General features: G+C 45.0%; 3 protein-coding genes across 3 annotated transcripts; 2 read left to right on the top strand and 1 right to left on the bottom strand.

The window, feature by feature from the left end:
• Positions 1 to 51: 51 nt before the first annotated feature.
• Positions 52 to 1,182, top strand: PCYB_147060 (actin; the record flags this gene model as incomplete). The annotated part of the gene is made up of 2 exons (XM_004225177.1): positions 52 to 97; positions 158 to 1,182. 2 exons carry the CDS (start codon positions 52 to 54, stop codon positions 1,180 to 1,182), a joined length of 1,071 nt encoding a protein of 356 aa, XP_004225225.1.
• A 1,085-nt stretch (positions 1,183 to 2,267) lies between these two features.
• PCYB_147070 (hypothetical protein) lies at positions 2,268 to 7,091 on the bottom strand (the record flags this gene model as incomplete). Its single annotated transcript, XM_004225178.1, has 5 exons — positions 2,268 to 2,300; positions 2,894 to 3,292; positions 3,482 to 3,783; positions 4,240 to 7,006; positions 7,065 to 7,091. The coding sequence occupies 5 exons, from the start codon at positions 7,089 to 7,091 to the stop codon at positions 2,268 to 2,270; spliced, it is 3,528 nt and encodes a 1,175-aa protein (XP_004225226.1).
• A 3,358-nt stretch (positions 7,092 to 10,449) lies between these two features.
• Positions 10,450 to 14,936, top strand: PCYB_147080 (hypothetical protein; the record flags this gene model as incomplete). The annotated part of the gene is made up of 10 exons (XM_004225179.1): positions 10,450 to 10,668; positions 10,815 to 11,139; positions 11,413 to 11,506; positions 11,621 to 11,699; positions 11,859 to 12,705; positions 12,934 to 13,640; positions 13,802 to 13,981; positions 14,175 to 14,236; positions 14,400 to 14,598; positions 14,721 to 14,936. The coding sequence occupies 10 exons, from the start codon at positions 10,450 to 10,452 to the stop codon at positions 14,934 to 14,936; spliced, it is 2,928 nt and encodes a 975-aa protein (XP_004225227.1).
• Positions 14,937 to 16,601: the final 1,665 nt, after the last annotated feature.

A 16,601-nucleotide genomic window follows, 5' to 3' on the forward strand; every position in this document is an offset into this window, starting at 1 on the left:
AAAAAAAAAAAACCTCTTTACGCCTTTTCTTTTTCAAACTTTCTGAACAAAATGGGTGACGAGGAAGTTCAAGCTTTAGTTGTCGACAACGGCTCAGGTAATGTAAAGGCTGGAGTTGCAGGAGATGACGCACCCCGTTCAGTTTTCCCAAGTATAGTTGGTAGGCCAAAGAATCCAGGAATTATGGTGGGTATGGAAGAGAAGGATGCATTTGTTGGTGATGAAGCGCAAACGAAAAGAGGTATTTTGACTTTAAAATATCCGATAGAACATGGGATAGTGACAAATTGGGATGATATGGAAAAGATATGGCACCACACTTTTTACAATGAATTGAGAGCTGCACCAGAAGAGCACCCAGTGTTATTAACAGAGGCCCCCTTAAACCCAAAGGGAAATCGTGAAAGGATGACCCAAATTATGTTCGAGTCATTTAACGTGCCAGCAATGTATGTAGCTATTCAAGCAGTGTTATCTTTGTATTCCTCCGGTCGTACAACAGGTATCGTTCTAGATAGTGGTGATGGAGTTTCCCACACGGTCCCCATATATGAAGGATATGCATTGCCACATGCTATTATGAGGTTGGATTTAGCAGGAAGGGATTTAACCGAATACTTAATGAAGATTCTTCACGAGAGAGGATATGGATTTTCTACATCCGCAGAGAAGGAAATTGTTAGAGACATAAAAGAGAAGTTATGTTACATTGCCTTAAATTTTGATGAAGAAATGAAGACGTCCGAGCAGAGTAGTGACATAGAGAAGTCGTATGAACTACCCGATGGAAATATAATCACTGTTGGAAATGAAAGGTTTAGATGTCCAGAGGCCCTTTTCCAGCCATCCTTCCTAGGAAAAGAAGCAGCAGGAATTCACACCACCACGTTTAACTCGATTAAAAAATGCGATGTTGATATTCGTAAAGATTTATATGGAAATATTGTCTTGTCCGGTGGTACAACCATGTATGAGGGTATTGGGGAGAGGCTTACCAGGGACATCACCACCTTGGCTCCATCCACAATGAAGATTAAAGTGGTGGCTCCTCCCGAGAGGAAGTACTCCGTGTGGATCGGAGGGTCCATTCTGTCGTCGCTGTCCACCTTCCAGCAGATGTGGATCACCAAGGAGGAGTACGACGAGTCGGGCCCCAGCATCGTCCACAGGAAGTGTTTCTGAGCGGCGTGGGCGCGTTCGATGCAGAGGAGGAGGCAGCAAAATGGGCGAAATGGGAGAAATGAGCGAAGTTAGCGAAGTTGGCGAAGTTGGCGAAATTAGCGAAATGAAAGGAGGGCGGTGAAGACGGCGCGCAGAGCAAAATTGAGCAAAGAGGAAGCCCTCAACTATCAAGCAGTTCGAACGATACGTAAGCAACCCGTACATTCACGTATACATCTATGTGCGTAGGCACACGCAGCTGTGTGTATTTTTTTTTTTTTTACCTTTTCTTTTTTTTTTTTCGGTTTATGTGCCCCAGGCGCACCACAGTATAGTACCCCATTGGTGCATGCTTCAACCTCCTTGATAAAAAAAAAAAAAAAAAATAACAAGAAAAAAAAGAAAAAATAAAAAAAAAAAAACGGCATTTTTTCCCCCTTCCCCCCTATTCACCCTTTTTCATCTCACTTTTGCGTGCATCGCCCAACTGTTTGCCAGTGACGGCGTGTGTTGCTTGCGTGCTTCTCCCCTTGTGTGTGTGTTTATGCGCGCATAGACACGTGTGCACAAGTGCGTATATGCCCCAGCATATATTCATGTGCAGCTGCGTATATACCTGCGCACAAGTGTATGCATTTGCACAAGTGTATGCATTTGCACGAGTGTATGCATTTTTTTTTTTTTTTTTTTTTCCTCCTTTCCCATTTCTTGTTGTCCATGTGTATATGTGTATATACACGTGCAGTCACGTTCGTATACCCAAGTAAAAAAAAAAGCCAACCGCGCAGTTTCTCCCCTGTGTGCAATTTTTTCCCCCTCATCCCCACCCCTTAATATTTCATACCAGCCTGTTTTCTTACGAATGCACGTACAGGTGGAGAAGCATCCATTGTGTGCAACAATTAAAAAAACTGTAAAAATGAAATGTATAAAGTTGTAAATATGGATGCGTTTGTGGCTATTTGCGCATGATGCATGAGAAGCCAGGAGTGGAAGGTGTGGTCATTCGGAGGAGCTACAATTGGGATGACGAAAAATCATGGCCGTTCTGAGCTGTGCACCATGGTAGAGTTTTTTTTTTTTTTTTGGCGAGTCAAACTTGTGCGTTACGTGGACTGTAGAGGAGTGAACGTTAGCAACTTCGAGAAGGAAATGTATAGAAAAATAAATTGTTCTTTCTGTTTTAAGCGGAAGGGGTTGTTGGAGTCATTGTTGGAATTAGGGGTGGGTTGTCTCCCCAATGTGGGTGGCTAGTCCTTAAAAATTGAGCATTTCTTTTGGGGGGTCTAATTACCGTAGAGGGGCAGCCCTGTCTACGCTTAGCCTATCGCGCTTGGCATATCACGCTTAGCATACCACGCTTAGCATATCACGCTTAGCTATTGTGTGTGTGGGGGGTGGGAGGTACAAAATTGGTATTAAAGAGAGAAGTAATTTAATTTAAAAAAGGGTGGCATGAGAGGGATGTCAAAAAAAAAAAAAGAGACTTAAAAATGGTGGGTAGTGCTCCCCCCCCAAACACATACATATAGACATACGCACACATATAGACATACGCACACATATAGACATACGCACACATATAGACATACGCACACATATAGACATAGACATACACATAGACATACGCGTACATATAGACATACGCGTACACCCATGGATCTCCTCCCTAGGGTGCACAACTTGAGCGCTTCCCCAAATGGCTCTACTTTTTGTACTTGCTCAGAATTACAAAGGGGTCTATGGTTACGTACCAATGGGACTTACAAATTTTTAGAAAATCGTTTAAAAAGGTTTCTATGATGTCAGACAAAAGGGGGACCTTGTAGAGAATGATTAAGACGTTGGTCATGTCGATGAGGATTTTATCCCCTACGTTTTTGTGAATGTTGTGAGCAGTTTTTTCCTTAAGTTCGTAGTTGTGGTAGTGCATAATTAATTGGTCAATTTGGGATTTTCCTGGAGCGGCTTTTTCCGGCACAGAGTCGTCCAGCAGCCTCGAAATAATTTTGTTATACTTGTCGTTTCCTTTGAGGACATTGATGCGCAGGCTGAAACGGTTCGCGATGTCTTGGAAGAGCTCTCGGTATATGTTCCTGGTGTCCTCCTCGCGCAGGTAGGTAGTCAGGAGCTGCGTTCCAGGGGGGGGCGGCACGTATGGAGGCGATTAGGAATGGAATGCATGGAAGCGGTATGAGCAGCACAGAGAGGCACGCTGTAGAGAGGCACATCGCAGAGAGGCACGTCGCAGAGAGGCACAACACATATCCCCTTGGTGGACGTGCACCTGCACGAATAAACGCCACTCCGCGGGGGCTACCTTGAAGGTGGAGCGTAGCTGCATTCCATAGGGAAGGATGTCACACTCGTAGCTAAGGGAATTCACCAAGTGATTCTCCAGCAGGCTGTCCGACACTAGCCAGATATTTGTGTAGTAATCAAATCGAGTCGATAAAATGTCCACTATTTTTTCCGCTAACTTTTTCTTCAAAAGGAATGACTTATCTAGCATATGTTTAAAATTAGCTTTCACCTTTTCTTCGTCCTGTTTCGACAGGCGGATGCCACGAAGGATGCAGTTAGGGTTCCGTGTGGTGGGGTATTTCAAACATTTTGTGAAATCTACTAGAACGCTGCTCACCCAGTTGGTGTCCATCCCTTGTAATATATCATCATGAGTATGCTTCTCATTTTTTTCTAAGGACGACCTTTCGTTGGTTCCTCCACAGTACGTCTTTTTACTAATTGTTGTTTTTTCCCCTTTGGTGCATTTGTCTGCATGGGGAGCGGTGGACCCATTTTGCTCTTCGTTTGTGTCGTCAGCAGGGTGCCTTAGTTGGGGACTGCCCCACAGATTCGTTGTCTCGTTTGCTAATTGGGTGTCTTTACGATGAGGGTCCTTCCCAGCGTAGCGATCATTAGGGTGATGTGCAAATGGGGTTACTTTTATTTGCCCATTTGGGGTGTCCTCCTTTGTGCTCGCAGCGGAATTGGGAAGCATCTCGCCGTTCACCGTGTCGCTCATCTCACCGCTCATCTCACCGCTCATCTCACCGCTCATCTCACCGCTCATCTCACCGCTCACCCCCCCTGCAGGGGCTTCCCCCCGGCGTGTGTGCAGGAGGTGGCGCCAAATGGCATATACGCGCTTCAGCGTGGAGTCGGCAAAATCGAGTGTGTGAATAACGAGAGCCAGGATCTTAATGGTGATGCTCTTGAGCGTGCAGTTGGTAACGGCATTTCCATCGATGATGAAATGGTGGACCGTTTTGAGCAACTGTTTATCGTAGAAGGTTAAAATTTTCGAAACAATTTCAAACGAGACGTCCGGTAGTGAGAGCATGAAGTGAGTATACTGAAAAAGAATGCATAGGAAAGACACGCTGCTGTTGGTTAAGTAAAACAGTTCGTCATTAATTCGTAATTTATTTGTATGCTCATTTTTTATTTTGAAATATTTTTCCGTCTGAGCATTTATTTCCTGTGGGATGTCCTCCAGTACAAGCCATTTTTCAATTTCAAACGACTTCTCGATTTGTATTTTTTTAAATTCATAAAAATGATTTATGGCCACTATCGACTCGATTCTTATGCACCTTTTTATTTGTCTACAGAACTTCCTCTCGTCATGGGTGAGTCTCCGCTTGGCTTCCTTCCCATGCAGGGTATTTTTGATTACCTGTTGAAGGAAGCGGCGCAAATTTCCTTGCTCCCTTTTTCCTCGCCTCAGGATGGCTATGCTTACTCTGCGTGGGACGTGGAAGTTCTGATTGCCTACGCGCAGGTTTGCTACGCGCAGGTTTGCTATGCGCAGGTTTGCTATGCTCAGGTTTGCACTCCTGAGAGAGAAGCACCCAGGAAGGGAGCACCCCGGGTGACACTCTCCCGTAGGGTCCAACGTATATGCTTCCCAATTCTGCGCGTCGAATTGGCCACTCCGTTGTGGTGGACCCTCCGATTTATCCACCACGTCACTAGGTATATGTACTTGGGCCTCACAACACTCCGCTTCTTCCCTCGGGGGGAGACAAACAAGGGGGACTTCCCCGAGTTTTATTATTCCACCCCGTGACCCACCAACATTACAGTTTAATGACTTCACCTTTTTGGAGATGGTGAATTGGTTCCTGATCAGCTTTATCCTCTCACGGAGGGGTTTCCTCCCCTCGTGGGGCTTCCCGCACAGGTGCATCGTCCGAGACAGAGACCGAGACCGACACCAAGACCAAGACCGAGACACTTGCGTGCTTGTCACAATCCGGTGCATGCTGCTGACAAAAAAACGAGTGTATTCCTGCCGCAACCTTCGACCCTTCCTGCGGACGAAGGAAAGCATGGGAGAAATGGTCCAGTAAAGCGAAATGACCTGGTTGATGCCGAGGTGCATATTGCATTTTCTTCTAGCATTTAATACATCGCTTATCCTTTCGAGGAGGAGTTTAAAAAGGGCGTGGTGCATATCTCGGTAGCTTTTCCAGAATTTAGAGAATGCGTGTTTCAGCATGTGAGATGATTTGTTGCTTTTGCAGAATGGGGAGCTGTGCATGGGGGGTTGCCTTTCGGGGCGCGTCGTGAGGTACTGCGTGAGGTGCTGCGTGAGGTGCTGCGTGAGGTACTGCGTGAGGTACGGGGTGTGCCTCGCAAAGCTCTCTGCGCACGTGTTGTCCAAAATGAAGGAAACAATTTTTCCAATTAAAAATGAAGCCCATTTATTCATCCTTCTCTGTATAATTTTTATTTTCCCAAAAAAGGTATCCAACAAATGCACCAAATTGGACACAGGGAGAAGGCCTACCTGTCTATACAGCTTGCTCCATCCGTCCTGATCAAACTGGAGAATTTTTTTTTTTCTACACTTTTCTATCACGAGATGTTCGCACGTGAGGGTTATTCTTCCGGAGGGGTACCCTTTTACATAATTTCTACATTCTTCAGTTAGAGGTTGGTTTGTCTTCGTCTCTGTTTTTCTTCGTTTTGTTTGTTTCAAATTTAGGTCTAACTGTAGATCTGCTTCTTTCTGGGATGGATTTTCCTCCTCCCCTGACTGAGCTGGTACCTCCTCTGCAACGAAAAGGGATCTCTCCCCTAAGTCGTACAATTGATCGCATCGCAAAGCAGAGACGGTTTCGTGCAAAAGGGCATAAAACAGGTCGTCTACAAAATGCTTTAAGTAATTTTCCCTCGAACAAAAATTCCTCAATGAGTGAAAGAAGTTGTTAAAAAATAGTGCGGGGGTGAAAAGATTATTTAAGTGAACAAGGTGGTGATCATAGATTCCTCTCTTTCTGATTTTTTTATAAAAATGGGAGAAGACTCCCTGCTGACATCGTTTCACAAAAAATTTCGCTTCCTCTTTGCGGTACTTGACAATTTTTTTTTTCTTTCTGTGAAAATTATGCATAAACTGTTCGTTCACCCTTTTGTGAAATTTTACAAAGCTGTTGATTTTTGTTTTAGACGAAAAATTGAGGAAGGGGGGGTCCCGGCTGGGGTGGTCCCGGCTGAGGTGGTCCCGGTTGAGATGATCTTGGTTGGGGTGGTTGCTTAACTCTGCTGGGTTATCACCGAAGGGGTACTCCCCTTGGGTAGTGGTGGTATCGTCTCTCCTTGTGTGGGTAGTCCCCCCAGTGTGGGCAGTCCCCCCAGTGTGGGCAGTCCCCCCAGTGTGGGAACTTCCCAAGCGCAGGTGAGCCCACTTCTTAACCAAATGAGCACAACAAAGTGAAGCTCTCCCTACCCCCCTAGGTCGGAACAAAAACAACAAGGAGTGGAAATAAAATAAAAAAAGGAAGTTCTGAGATAAGAAGCTTTTCAAGTAGGATATATTAAAATTACAAAAATATTGCTGGAAATATAAAATTTTTTTTTTTTTAAAAAAAAAAAATTTAAAAAATTTTTTTTACTACAACAAGACAGTGATAAAATTTCATTTTTAGTAAAAATTTTTTCAGCATTTTTATTAACTTTCGAAAGTGTAAAAATTTATTCAGCAGGTGATTTACTTGTCTGCATTTTCTCTTCAAATCGTTGTATTTTTTTAAATGAATAATTTTTAATAACATTTCTTTTACATCATTGACGTGTGTGCTCAATGCTTTAATTTCTTCGTGCAGATTTTTTATTTCTCCTTTTAATTTGTTCAGAATGGCTATTATGTGCAGGTAGTTTTTGAATTCCTTGCGGATCAGTGCGTTGATGTCTCGATCGATGTCGTCCAACGTTTCGCTCAGCTGCGCGGTGGGGAAGCAGAGGTTGGGTTGAGGGGTGAGAGAATTCGTTTAAGAGGCCGAGGTTGGACTTAGGGGAGAAAGAATTCGTTTAAGATGAGGCTGGTGGTGGTCACCCATGTGATGACAGGACTAACCTCCTCCTGATGACGCGTAAGACTGGACAAGTCGCACCAGGCATCACCTGCGAGCAACGCGTCATGGTTGGGTTCCCAGTGAGACCGCTCTTTGGGGGAGGCGGACAGGCCGGTGGTGTGGTCACCCAAGTTGTCACCCGAGTGGGCAATTCTAGACAATCCACCTGAGTGATCCAAAATGCCCAATTGGGTTCCTCTCTCCTGAGGAATAAGTTCGACACGCTGCTCCACTTCGACGCGCTGCTCCACTCCTTCAACCAAAGGGGGGGTCCTCAAAATGCGCTCAAAGTGGTGGAGGCTAATTTCATCCACGTTGCGTAAGTTCAAGTCGCTCAGCGTGTTGATCTGCGAAAAGGGAGAAGCGAAACGGTTAAGGTGGTGAGCGCGACGTCACATGGGGGAGCAATATAGCTAGAGAGAGGTCGAACAGGTTTCCCCTCCCCTGTCCACAGACTGCAGTGGTATCCCCGTGCGAGCATCATCTACACAGGCTGCTTCACATGAGCCAAGACAAAGTAAGATAAGCCAACCTTCGTGATGTAACGAATATAATCATCAAAATCCCGAATGTCTATTTTTTGAAAAAGGGGGGCTGGTAAAGAGGTATAAATTCGTTGGTTAAAATCGTCCATATATTTCCCTCTTTCATTTTTTTCCCACTTTATGTGGTCACTGAAAACGACGTTAGATATGTGAACCAAGTTGTGAGTCTGTTCGAGGCGTGTATTTTCTTTGCCCCCACTGTCCGTTTTGTTTTTCTCCATGTTTGTTCATCTTATTTGGCCTTCCCCTTAGTCGTCCTTCCCCTGGGGGAGTGCACGCGTGTAGGGAAATGGGAATGAGGGGACGGAGCAAAGGGACACGAGTGCGCGGGTTCGCGTGGTAGGGGTGTGCCCATCGTAGTTGTGTTCGCATGATGGGTGTGTTCGCACGGTGGGTGTGTTCGCACGGTGGGTGTGTTCGCACGGTGGGTGTGTTCCCATGATGGGTATGTTCGCATGATGGGTGTGTCCTTTCGCACGTGTAAGTACATATGAGATTTTATTTTATTTTATTATATTATATTTTATTTTTATTTTATTTTTTTATTTTATGCCCTTTTTTTTGAAGTTAATTTTTTGTGTCACCTTTTCGATCTGCGGGTGTGTAAAACGGGTTTGCGCCTGGGTGATTACCCTTGTGGGGGATCAACTCCGAGAGAGTGTTCCTCCCTCATTTAGGAGATATACCCCTGTGGGTGCCTACCCCCTGTGTGCTGCGCACGCGCGCAAGCGCCACTTTGGCTTAGAACTGAGCTCAATTCATCCGGAAGCGAGTAGGGCGTCCCCGATTTTGCGAAATTTTGCTGAGCATAAGGAGAGGTACTAGTTAGGGGGGATCGGCGGGGATGCCTGCCAGGAGAAGGGGTCCCCGTTGGGGACACACAAAGAGAGGCAGACCGACTTCGTTAAATGGTGAAATGCGCGGAACATATTTTGCCTGGCTAGCATCTGTTCGTGGAGGAATGGGTGGTACCCCTTAGAAAGGGCCAGCTGCGGCACCGAAGGAGACGCTTCGAGAGAATCATCTCACCGGTTGAGAATGCATCTCCGTCTGACACCTCGTTGGGTGCCCTCAAACAGTTGTAAATGGGACGCTCCGGCAAGAAAAAAAAGAAAAAAAAGAGAAAAAAAAGAGGAAAAAAAGAGGAAAAACAAGAGAAAAAATGGGACAAAAAATGGGGCAAAAAAATGGGGAAAAATGAAAGAAGGGGAACCAAAGTGAAGGTAGAGCGGCCCAAGCTACGCCATGCCAAGCTACGCCATGCCAAGCTACGCCATGCCAAGTTATGCCATGCCAAGTTATGCCATGCCAACCGGAGTCCCGCCGAGCTGTGAACGAGCCAAATTGGAGGAGCCGACGCATAAGCAATTTTGTCATCCTTAACGAGGGGCATGTCCCTAATGCTGACCTGAACTTCATCGCGAGCTCACCTCAATGTTGTCTCGATTTATAACCTCACACGCATGCTTCTCCTTGCGTATGTGCATGCATTGTATGGAGGGAAAAAAAAAAAAATACTCGTGCCCCCCTCTGAATTTTGTGATCGCACAGTCCATATGATACATTCCTTTCACGATACGCTGACTGGGGATGTTCCTACTTGGTCACTTCCTTTTTTCACTCCTTTTTGCACTCCCTTTTGAACTCCCTTTTGCACTCCTTTTTTCACTCCTTTTGTACTCCCTTTATTTTCGCGTGCTTCCTCACTCGATCTTTGCTCTCCTCCTTTTCTCGCATGGTTATTCCCTTAACCTTTTATTTCTCTTTTTAATGCCTTCGCTGGTCCATTATTTGGATAATTATTTTTTTAAGCTTATCTCGAGGGAGTGACTACCGACACTGACACGGCACGGATGTACTCGCTGCTTCTTCTCCCCCCGGTCCCAGAGGAGGGAAGTGGGGAAGCAGTAAAACAGTGAAGCGGTGAAGCGGTGAAGTGGTGAAGCGGTGAAGTGGTGAAGCGGTGAAGCGGTGAAGTGGTGAAGCGGTGAAGCGGTGAAGTGGTGAAGCGGTGAAGCGGTGAAGTGGTTGCGCGGTGAAGCAGTGAAACGGCGAAGTGGTTGCGCGGTGAAGTAGTTGCGCGGTGAAGTGGTTGCCCGGCGAAGTGGTTGCGTGGCGAAGTGGTTGCCCGGTGAAGTGGCTGCGTGGCGAAGTGGTTGCCCGGTGAAGTGGCTGCGTGGCTAACCACAATAGTACGAGTCCTGTTCATTGTGCAAGGTCCACTGGGCAGGGTCCACCCCGCTCGAACAATTTAAGAAGGAGAAAAAAAAAAGATAAATTTCGCACATTTTTTGAAACGAACCCCCCGAAGGGTGAACTCCCCAAAGGGTAACCCCCCCGAAGGAAACGTCAGTCGAAGGAAACGCCAGCCGAGTAACACAATGACCATATGCAACAGGAAGTACAAAAACACAGGGTCGGAAGAGGATAAATTGTTATTCAAAACGTGTACAGAGTCTATTGAATATCTTCATCTATATTTTAAAGAGTTGAAGGAACATCTGTTTAGGAATAGAAAGTATGAGGAGCTGTTTAACTTTTGCTACTGCACACTGAGGAATATAAAGAACCCCGCCATTTCGAGGACCACTGCCCTGAAGGTACTCACGTGGAAGTGTATACTTATGCACAAGCGAGTGCCATGCGGATAGCTCATTGTTGCTATGATCTGTTTCTCCAGTGTGTAAAAAGATGTAATTTTTTTTTTTTTTTTTGTTGCGCATTCTCCCCGTTTGTCCCTCTGCAGGTAATCGGAATAGCATTCACGCTGAACCCCAAGTCTGCAGACCTACCAGTGAGTAAAGAAATCATCACGTACGCATACAAACTGCTTAAGCGAAATGAAGAAGGAACTAACAAAAAATACTTTACCTACTTTGGTCATAGCACAAATAAAGAAAAAGACAGTCTCATTAGTGAGTCCTTAAATCTGTTCAAAACGACGGAAGCGATTAAATCGAGGCAACACTTGAAAGATAATAATTTTATTAATAGCATATTTAGCAAGATACAGAAGAAACAGATTTTTATTTCGAAGGGATGCTCCGTGTCGTATTCCCCGCTGCTTAGTGGTAATGCATTTGGGGGGGCCATAAGGGTGACCCTTCCCTGTGCCCTTTTGAGGAGACACCCTTTTGAGGAGACGTCCTTTTGAGGAGACGTCCTTTTGAGGAGACGTCCTTTTGAGGAGACACCCTTTTGAGGAGACGTCCTTTTAAGCATCCTCTTTTGTTTGCGCGTCTTCCCCTTTGCGCGTGCGCATTTCATCCGTGTTTCCGCATCACCGCGTCACCGATTTACCTTTTTTATTACGTGACCCCTTCCCCCGCGCGAACACTGCTCAGACTTCACGAATGCAAAGAGGGAGCTACTCGAGCTGCTCGAAACGGAGTTTGTAAGCCATGGCAAGGTTGACCGGGTCTACTCTGACTACGTCAGGTGAGTCTGCCCCCCGGACATGTCGATTCGAGCCAAGCACTGCGCTGAGGCGTAAACCATGTCAAGGCGAGCGGGATAAGTATTATTACCACATCTGTCATTCCCCCCCCGCAGGTGCCTCAATGAGGTGAAGGAGAGGACCATCGAATTTTTGGAAAATGGAGAATATGAGCTTTACTGCAGATTTATTGATGTAACGCATGGAGGGCGAGTATGGGGGGGGTCCCCCCCTCGGAGCCTGCCCCTGGTGCGGCACATGTCGCTTCACATCCCGTTGCACATGCGATGCGCATGTCGCTTCACATGTCGCTTCCCCCCCGCTTCAACGCAACACCACCTCTCCCCTCCGCAGGAAATGCAAGAGGAAGACGAAATAAACATTCGATACGAATCCTACCTACTCAGCTGCCCAGAGTTCTTAAAGGAGAAGGAGCATAAGGATTTCAACAGAGAGACCTCCCCATCGCAGAGGGATGAGTTAAAACCTAAATCTAGTGGTACATTTTTAAACAACCAAGTGAGTTGCGAGGAGGGAAACAAAAGGACAGGTAGCATGAGTAGGGGGGTAGATAACCATTCAGAGGCCAGTAACGAAAGAAGTGTTACCTCCCCGGTAGGATCAAATAATAGAAAAAAAATTCATGAGAAAAGTGAATTTAAATCATTATCCAAAAATATTACAAGTAGTATCACAAAATTTGCTTCATCCTTTGTGAGAAATGCTTCTTCGGGGGATGCATTCAGTGGAGGAGGAGTGGATGCAAATATGAAAGATGAAGGAGTGACAATTGCAGAGGGGGAAATGCTGAATCAGAAGAAATCTCCTTGTGATGATGGAAGTAGAGAGGGAGTGACGGGGGGGAAATCAGTCGTGTTTTCGCCGAGCAGCAATACGGCGAAGGGTGCTTCGGTGGACAGAGATAAAGACAACGATAAGGACAACGAAAATGGGAAAAAGAAAAAAATAAACACAAGTAAGAGGAAAAAAAAGGAGCAGAGTGATCAGCAGAGTGAGCAGCAGAGTGAGCGGCAGAGTGAGCGGCAGAGTGAGCAGCATAGTGAGCGGCAGGGTAAGGAGCCCACTTTATTCCCCGATGGAAGCGCCTTGCCGGGGGACGCACAGGTGGACACGAAGAAGAAGGCCTCCTTCAACAAGACGGTCGCGTTTGACCTTGTGGAGACTGAGAAGGCCGCCCAAGGTATGTTTTCTCGCGGATCAGTGCAACGAGATGGTGCTCGTAGGCAAGGCTGGAGCCACGCAGCTGATGGGGATAAACAGGCATCCGCGTGGGCACACATGCACATTTGTTAGCCCGCTGCAAAAATGAGTAGTGCATACAATGAGTGGCACACGTTTGTTTTGCCATCCGTCCTGCCGCCACCCGTCATGCCTGCAACCGTTCCGTATCTTTCTGCTCCCCCTGCAGACGCCAAGTGCCCCGGAAAAAACCAAGTCGCAGCGCGCAACGATCACTTTAACGAAAAGGAGATCGAAATAATAAACGAGTTCAACGCATACCTAAATGAAGGAATGAGTCATCTGAGGAAGCAACAGAAGAGTGACTACCAAAAGGAGTGCAAAGAATTTAACAACAATGTGCATGATGGAAATAATGCTCTTTGGGATAGCCTCATAAAGAAAAGCAACTTTTACTCCATTAAGGAAGACTTTTTAAATTACAATAAATTTTTGAAAGCAAAGGAAAAGGATGCCAAGGAGCAAACTCTGGGAGATATACTCGGCATGAATAAATACCTTGACTTGAAGAAAAAAAAAAATAAAAATAAAAGTAAAAGTAAAAACAGAAAAATGAATCCAGACGAGCTAAACTATATTATCAATAAGTTCACAAATAGTTTATCTCAAAGTAGACACTTCAAAAGTGAGTCTGAGCAGAAAATTCCATCACAAGAACACGGGGGAAGAGCAATGTCTTTTACCCCTATTGAAACTCCTCTAGGAATTGCTCAAAACAACAGTGATAAGAAAAACTCTATCACTTCATCACAAAGGAATGACACAACACGCATCTCCTCCTGCAATAAATACTTTACGAAAAATGACAACATATCTTACGTACAGGACGCAGTATTAAAAAATGGGTCCCTCTTGTTAAGGGACGACAACCTCGAGGTTAGCTTGTGCGTAATTTGTAGTGCTGCTCTGCGTGGTGAAAAAGAAAGTTCTCCTGCGAGTGTCATAGGCCACTTGTAGTAGAAGCGGCGTGTCCACGGATTGCTCCTTTTTTTTTTTTTTTTTTTTTTCACTTTCTCCTCCCCTTCCCCCCCCCGCAGATATCCCTCAGTCAGCACTACTACGGCAACAACGGGTTGATAAAAATTTATGTCAAGAATAAGAAGCTGGTGAACTACTACGACGTGGATATTCAGATATCGAACAAAATTTTGTTCCCCTTGAAATTCAAGTTTCTCAATTACGAGAGGATGCTCTGTGCGAATGGGACCAACTGCTACGTGGGTGGCTGCTACGCGATGGCTGCTACGTGCTGGCTGCTACGCGATGGCTGCTACGTGCTGGCTGCTACGTGATGGCGGCGAGAATTGTGCAAAAATGATGCATCAAATCTGCATAAATTTCGCGTGGACTATCGTTCAAACGATGCCCTTGAAAAGGAATAATAATTCCCCCCTCCCCTTTCCCCCGCAGGAAATGGCCGTGAAGTGCGTACACATGTATAAGGGCTTTCCCCTAATTAAGATTTCCTACCGGTAAGGGGATGGAGAAGCCCAGCGGGATTTCCACCGCATTTGTATCATCAGCAAAGAATGCCATATCGTTGAGTCCGTTGCACCACGTTGTGTGCACAGCCGTGTGGTTGTTCCACAGAGATGCCCGTCTGTTGAGTGCACATTTCTGTTTCCCCACTCGCAGCATGCAAGACATGTTCAGAAAAAGCATCGAGTTGAGGCTGCCCATCCCGATAAACAAATTTATGAAGAACATTAAAATCACCAAAGACGTTTTTGTGAAATTCTGGAACAACGAAAATTTTAATATATATAAGAAGGAGAAGGTGATTCACAAGGCCGACTCGGTGGACACAGATAATATCGTCGCCATCTCCTGTTTGGTAATGCCCACCACATAAGTGAACGTCACATAAGTGGGCATCACTGTGCCCATGTTGCGTGTATGCTGTGAAGTCTGCATGGAGCGCCATTTGTTTATCCCCCCACCCCACCCCTTTTGTAGGGAAACGCTCTAAGTGTGTGCTACATAGAAGATGCAATTTATTTGAGCGGGTGCTATGCGGACAGTTCAAGCGCACTGGATAATTATTTCGTTCTCGTGGGAATTGAGGTCCTGAATAACAAACTGAAGATCATATGTAAGTCGAATAACCCCACGCTATCATCGGCCATCCTTTTTTTAATCATACTCATTCTTAAGAAGCACGACCGGGTGTAGTCACGGAGGGATGGTGAGTCCATAATTTCTGTATATTCCCCGCCGTAAGTTAGCCCGTTATCCATTTATTTATGGTCGCTGTCGGCTAGGTTTTGAATTAAAAGCACACGAAATGACACGTCGCTTCTTTCTCCTTTTTTTTTGTGTGTGTTTTAAGGATGATAATTCTTTTTTTTTAAAGTTTATTTTTTTGTAAATATGTAACAGTAGGTACACATAATTTTTTTTTTTTTTTTTTTTTTTACCCATTTTGGCTAGCGCTAGCTAAGCACATTTGCTCATTTATTTCTTCCATGAGGAAATATCCCCACCACATAAATCCACTTTGTTAACATTTTTGTCGCTCATGTTTTACATGCACATGCATAAAGGCGAATGGATGTACAGCTAGCACTTCAATCTGTGTTGCACAAGCTGCAAAACTATTTTAATAATTTTTTTAAAGATTGGCTAACCCTGTTATTGTGCCATGTCGGACGAAGGTGTCTCCCTTCCAATTCGATTAACAACATGTGTGGTCATTTTGGTTAAGAGGAGTTCCCATCAGTTTATCTTTTTTTTCGGGGAAAGCACATACATTGGGTGAGCAGAAAGTGGTGAAAGGTAGTAGAAGCATGTTCCCCGAAGCGTTGCTAACGTTTATTTGCTAGCCCCCCGCAATGGGTGAAATTTTCCAGGCGAGGTCATTTGCGGCGACAAATAAATGGAACTACACGGGGATCATTTTGTAGCACCTCGTTAACACGGAAAAATGCAAATTGAAAAATTATGTTGTAAAACATTGTTCCTTTTTTTTTTTTTGTTTCTCTCCTTTTTCCTTATCACACAATCGCACAAATTGGAATAAAGAACGTACCACTTGCACGGATGGAAAAAGTGCAATGATTATTTACCTCCCAAGGGAATGGTCGTCATTTGGAAGTTCCCCTCATGGAACGAGTCCAAATGGGGAATAGGGATATACATATATGCCTCTGCACTTGGCAGTAACCAAGAGCTCCTTTTATGGACATTCCATTTTTATGAGCATCGATTTGCCAATTCTAAGGTGATGTCACCACCGTGAGCATCACAAACATGTGTATTTCCCATGCAACGCTGTGCGCAAAAATGTACACACGTGTGGTAGAAAATGCCCATTTGCACGTTCCGTTTAGCCATAATTTGGGTGTAGCCCTTTTAGAACTGCGCATTCTTGCAAGTGAACAAAATTATCAAGATGCAAAAAATTGCTGCTTAGAGGAATGCTCCTCGGAAGGGGAAGTTGACACATCCGAATGGATCTGAATAGTCCTATAGCAATACTTGCTAATGTTGCACAAAAGTGACATCATATCTGCCTGAACTGTTCATATATTTCTGCACTTTTATTTTTTTGGCTGTTACTGCCCGTACACCGTCATATTTTGGGGTCTACAAGAAAACAGCTCACAGTGGTGTGCACCACTCAAAATGGGGTAAATTCCGCACCAAGGCTAAGAAATTGCTACAATTAACAATTCTACATTAGGGATAAAAGCAAATATCAAACTGTATTTGACCTCAGTAGCCCTAATCTTCGCTCTTTCACATGGTGAGCAGTCGAAGGAATGGGGTAAAAAAAAAAAAAAATGCTAACATGTGTAATATATGTACAGCACACCTTAACGTTCTGAAAAAAAAAAA

This window comes from Plasmodium cynomolgi, chromosome 14 (genome assembly GCF_000321355.1).
Source record: "Plasmodium cynomolgi strain B DNA, chromosome 14, whole genome shotgun sequence".
NCBI lineage: Eukaryota > Apicomplexa > Aconoidasida > Haemosporida > Plasmodiidae > Plasmodium > Plasmodium cynomolgi.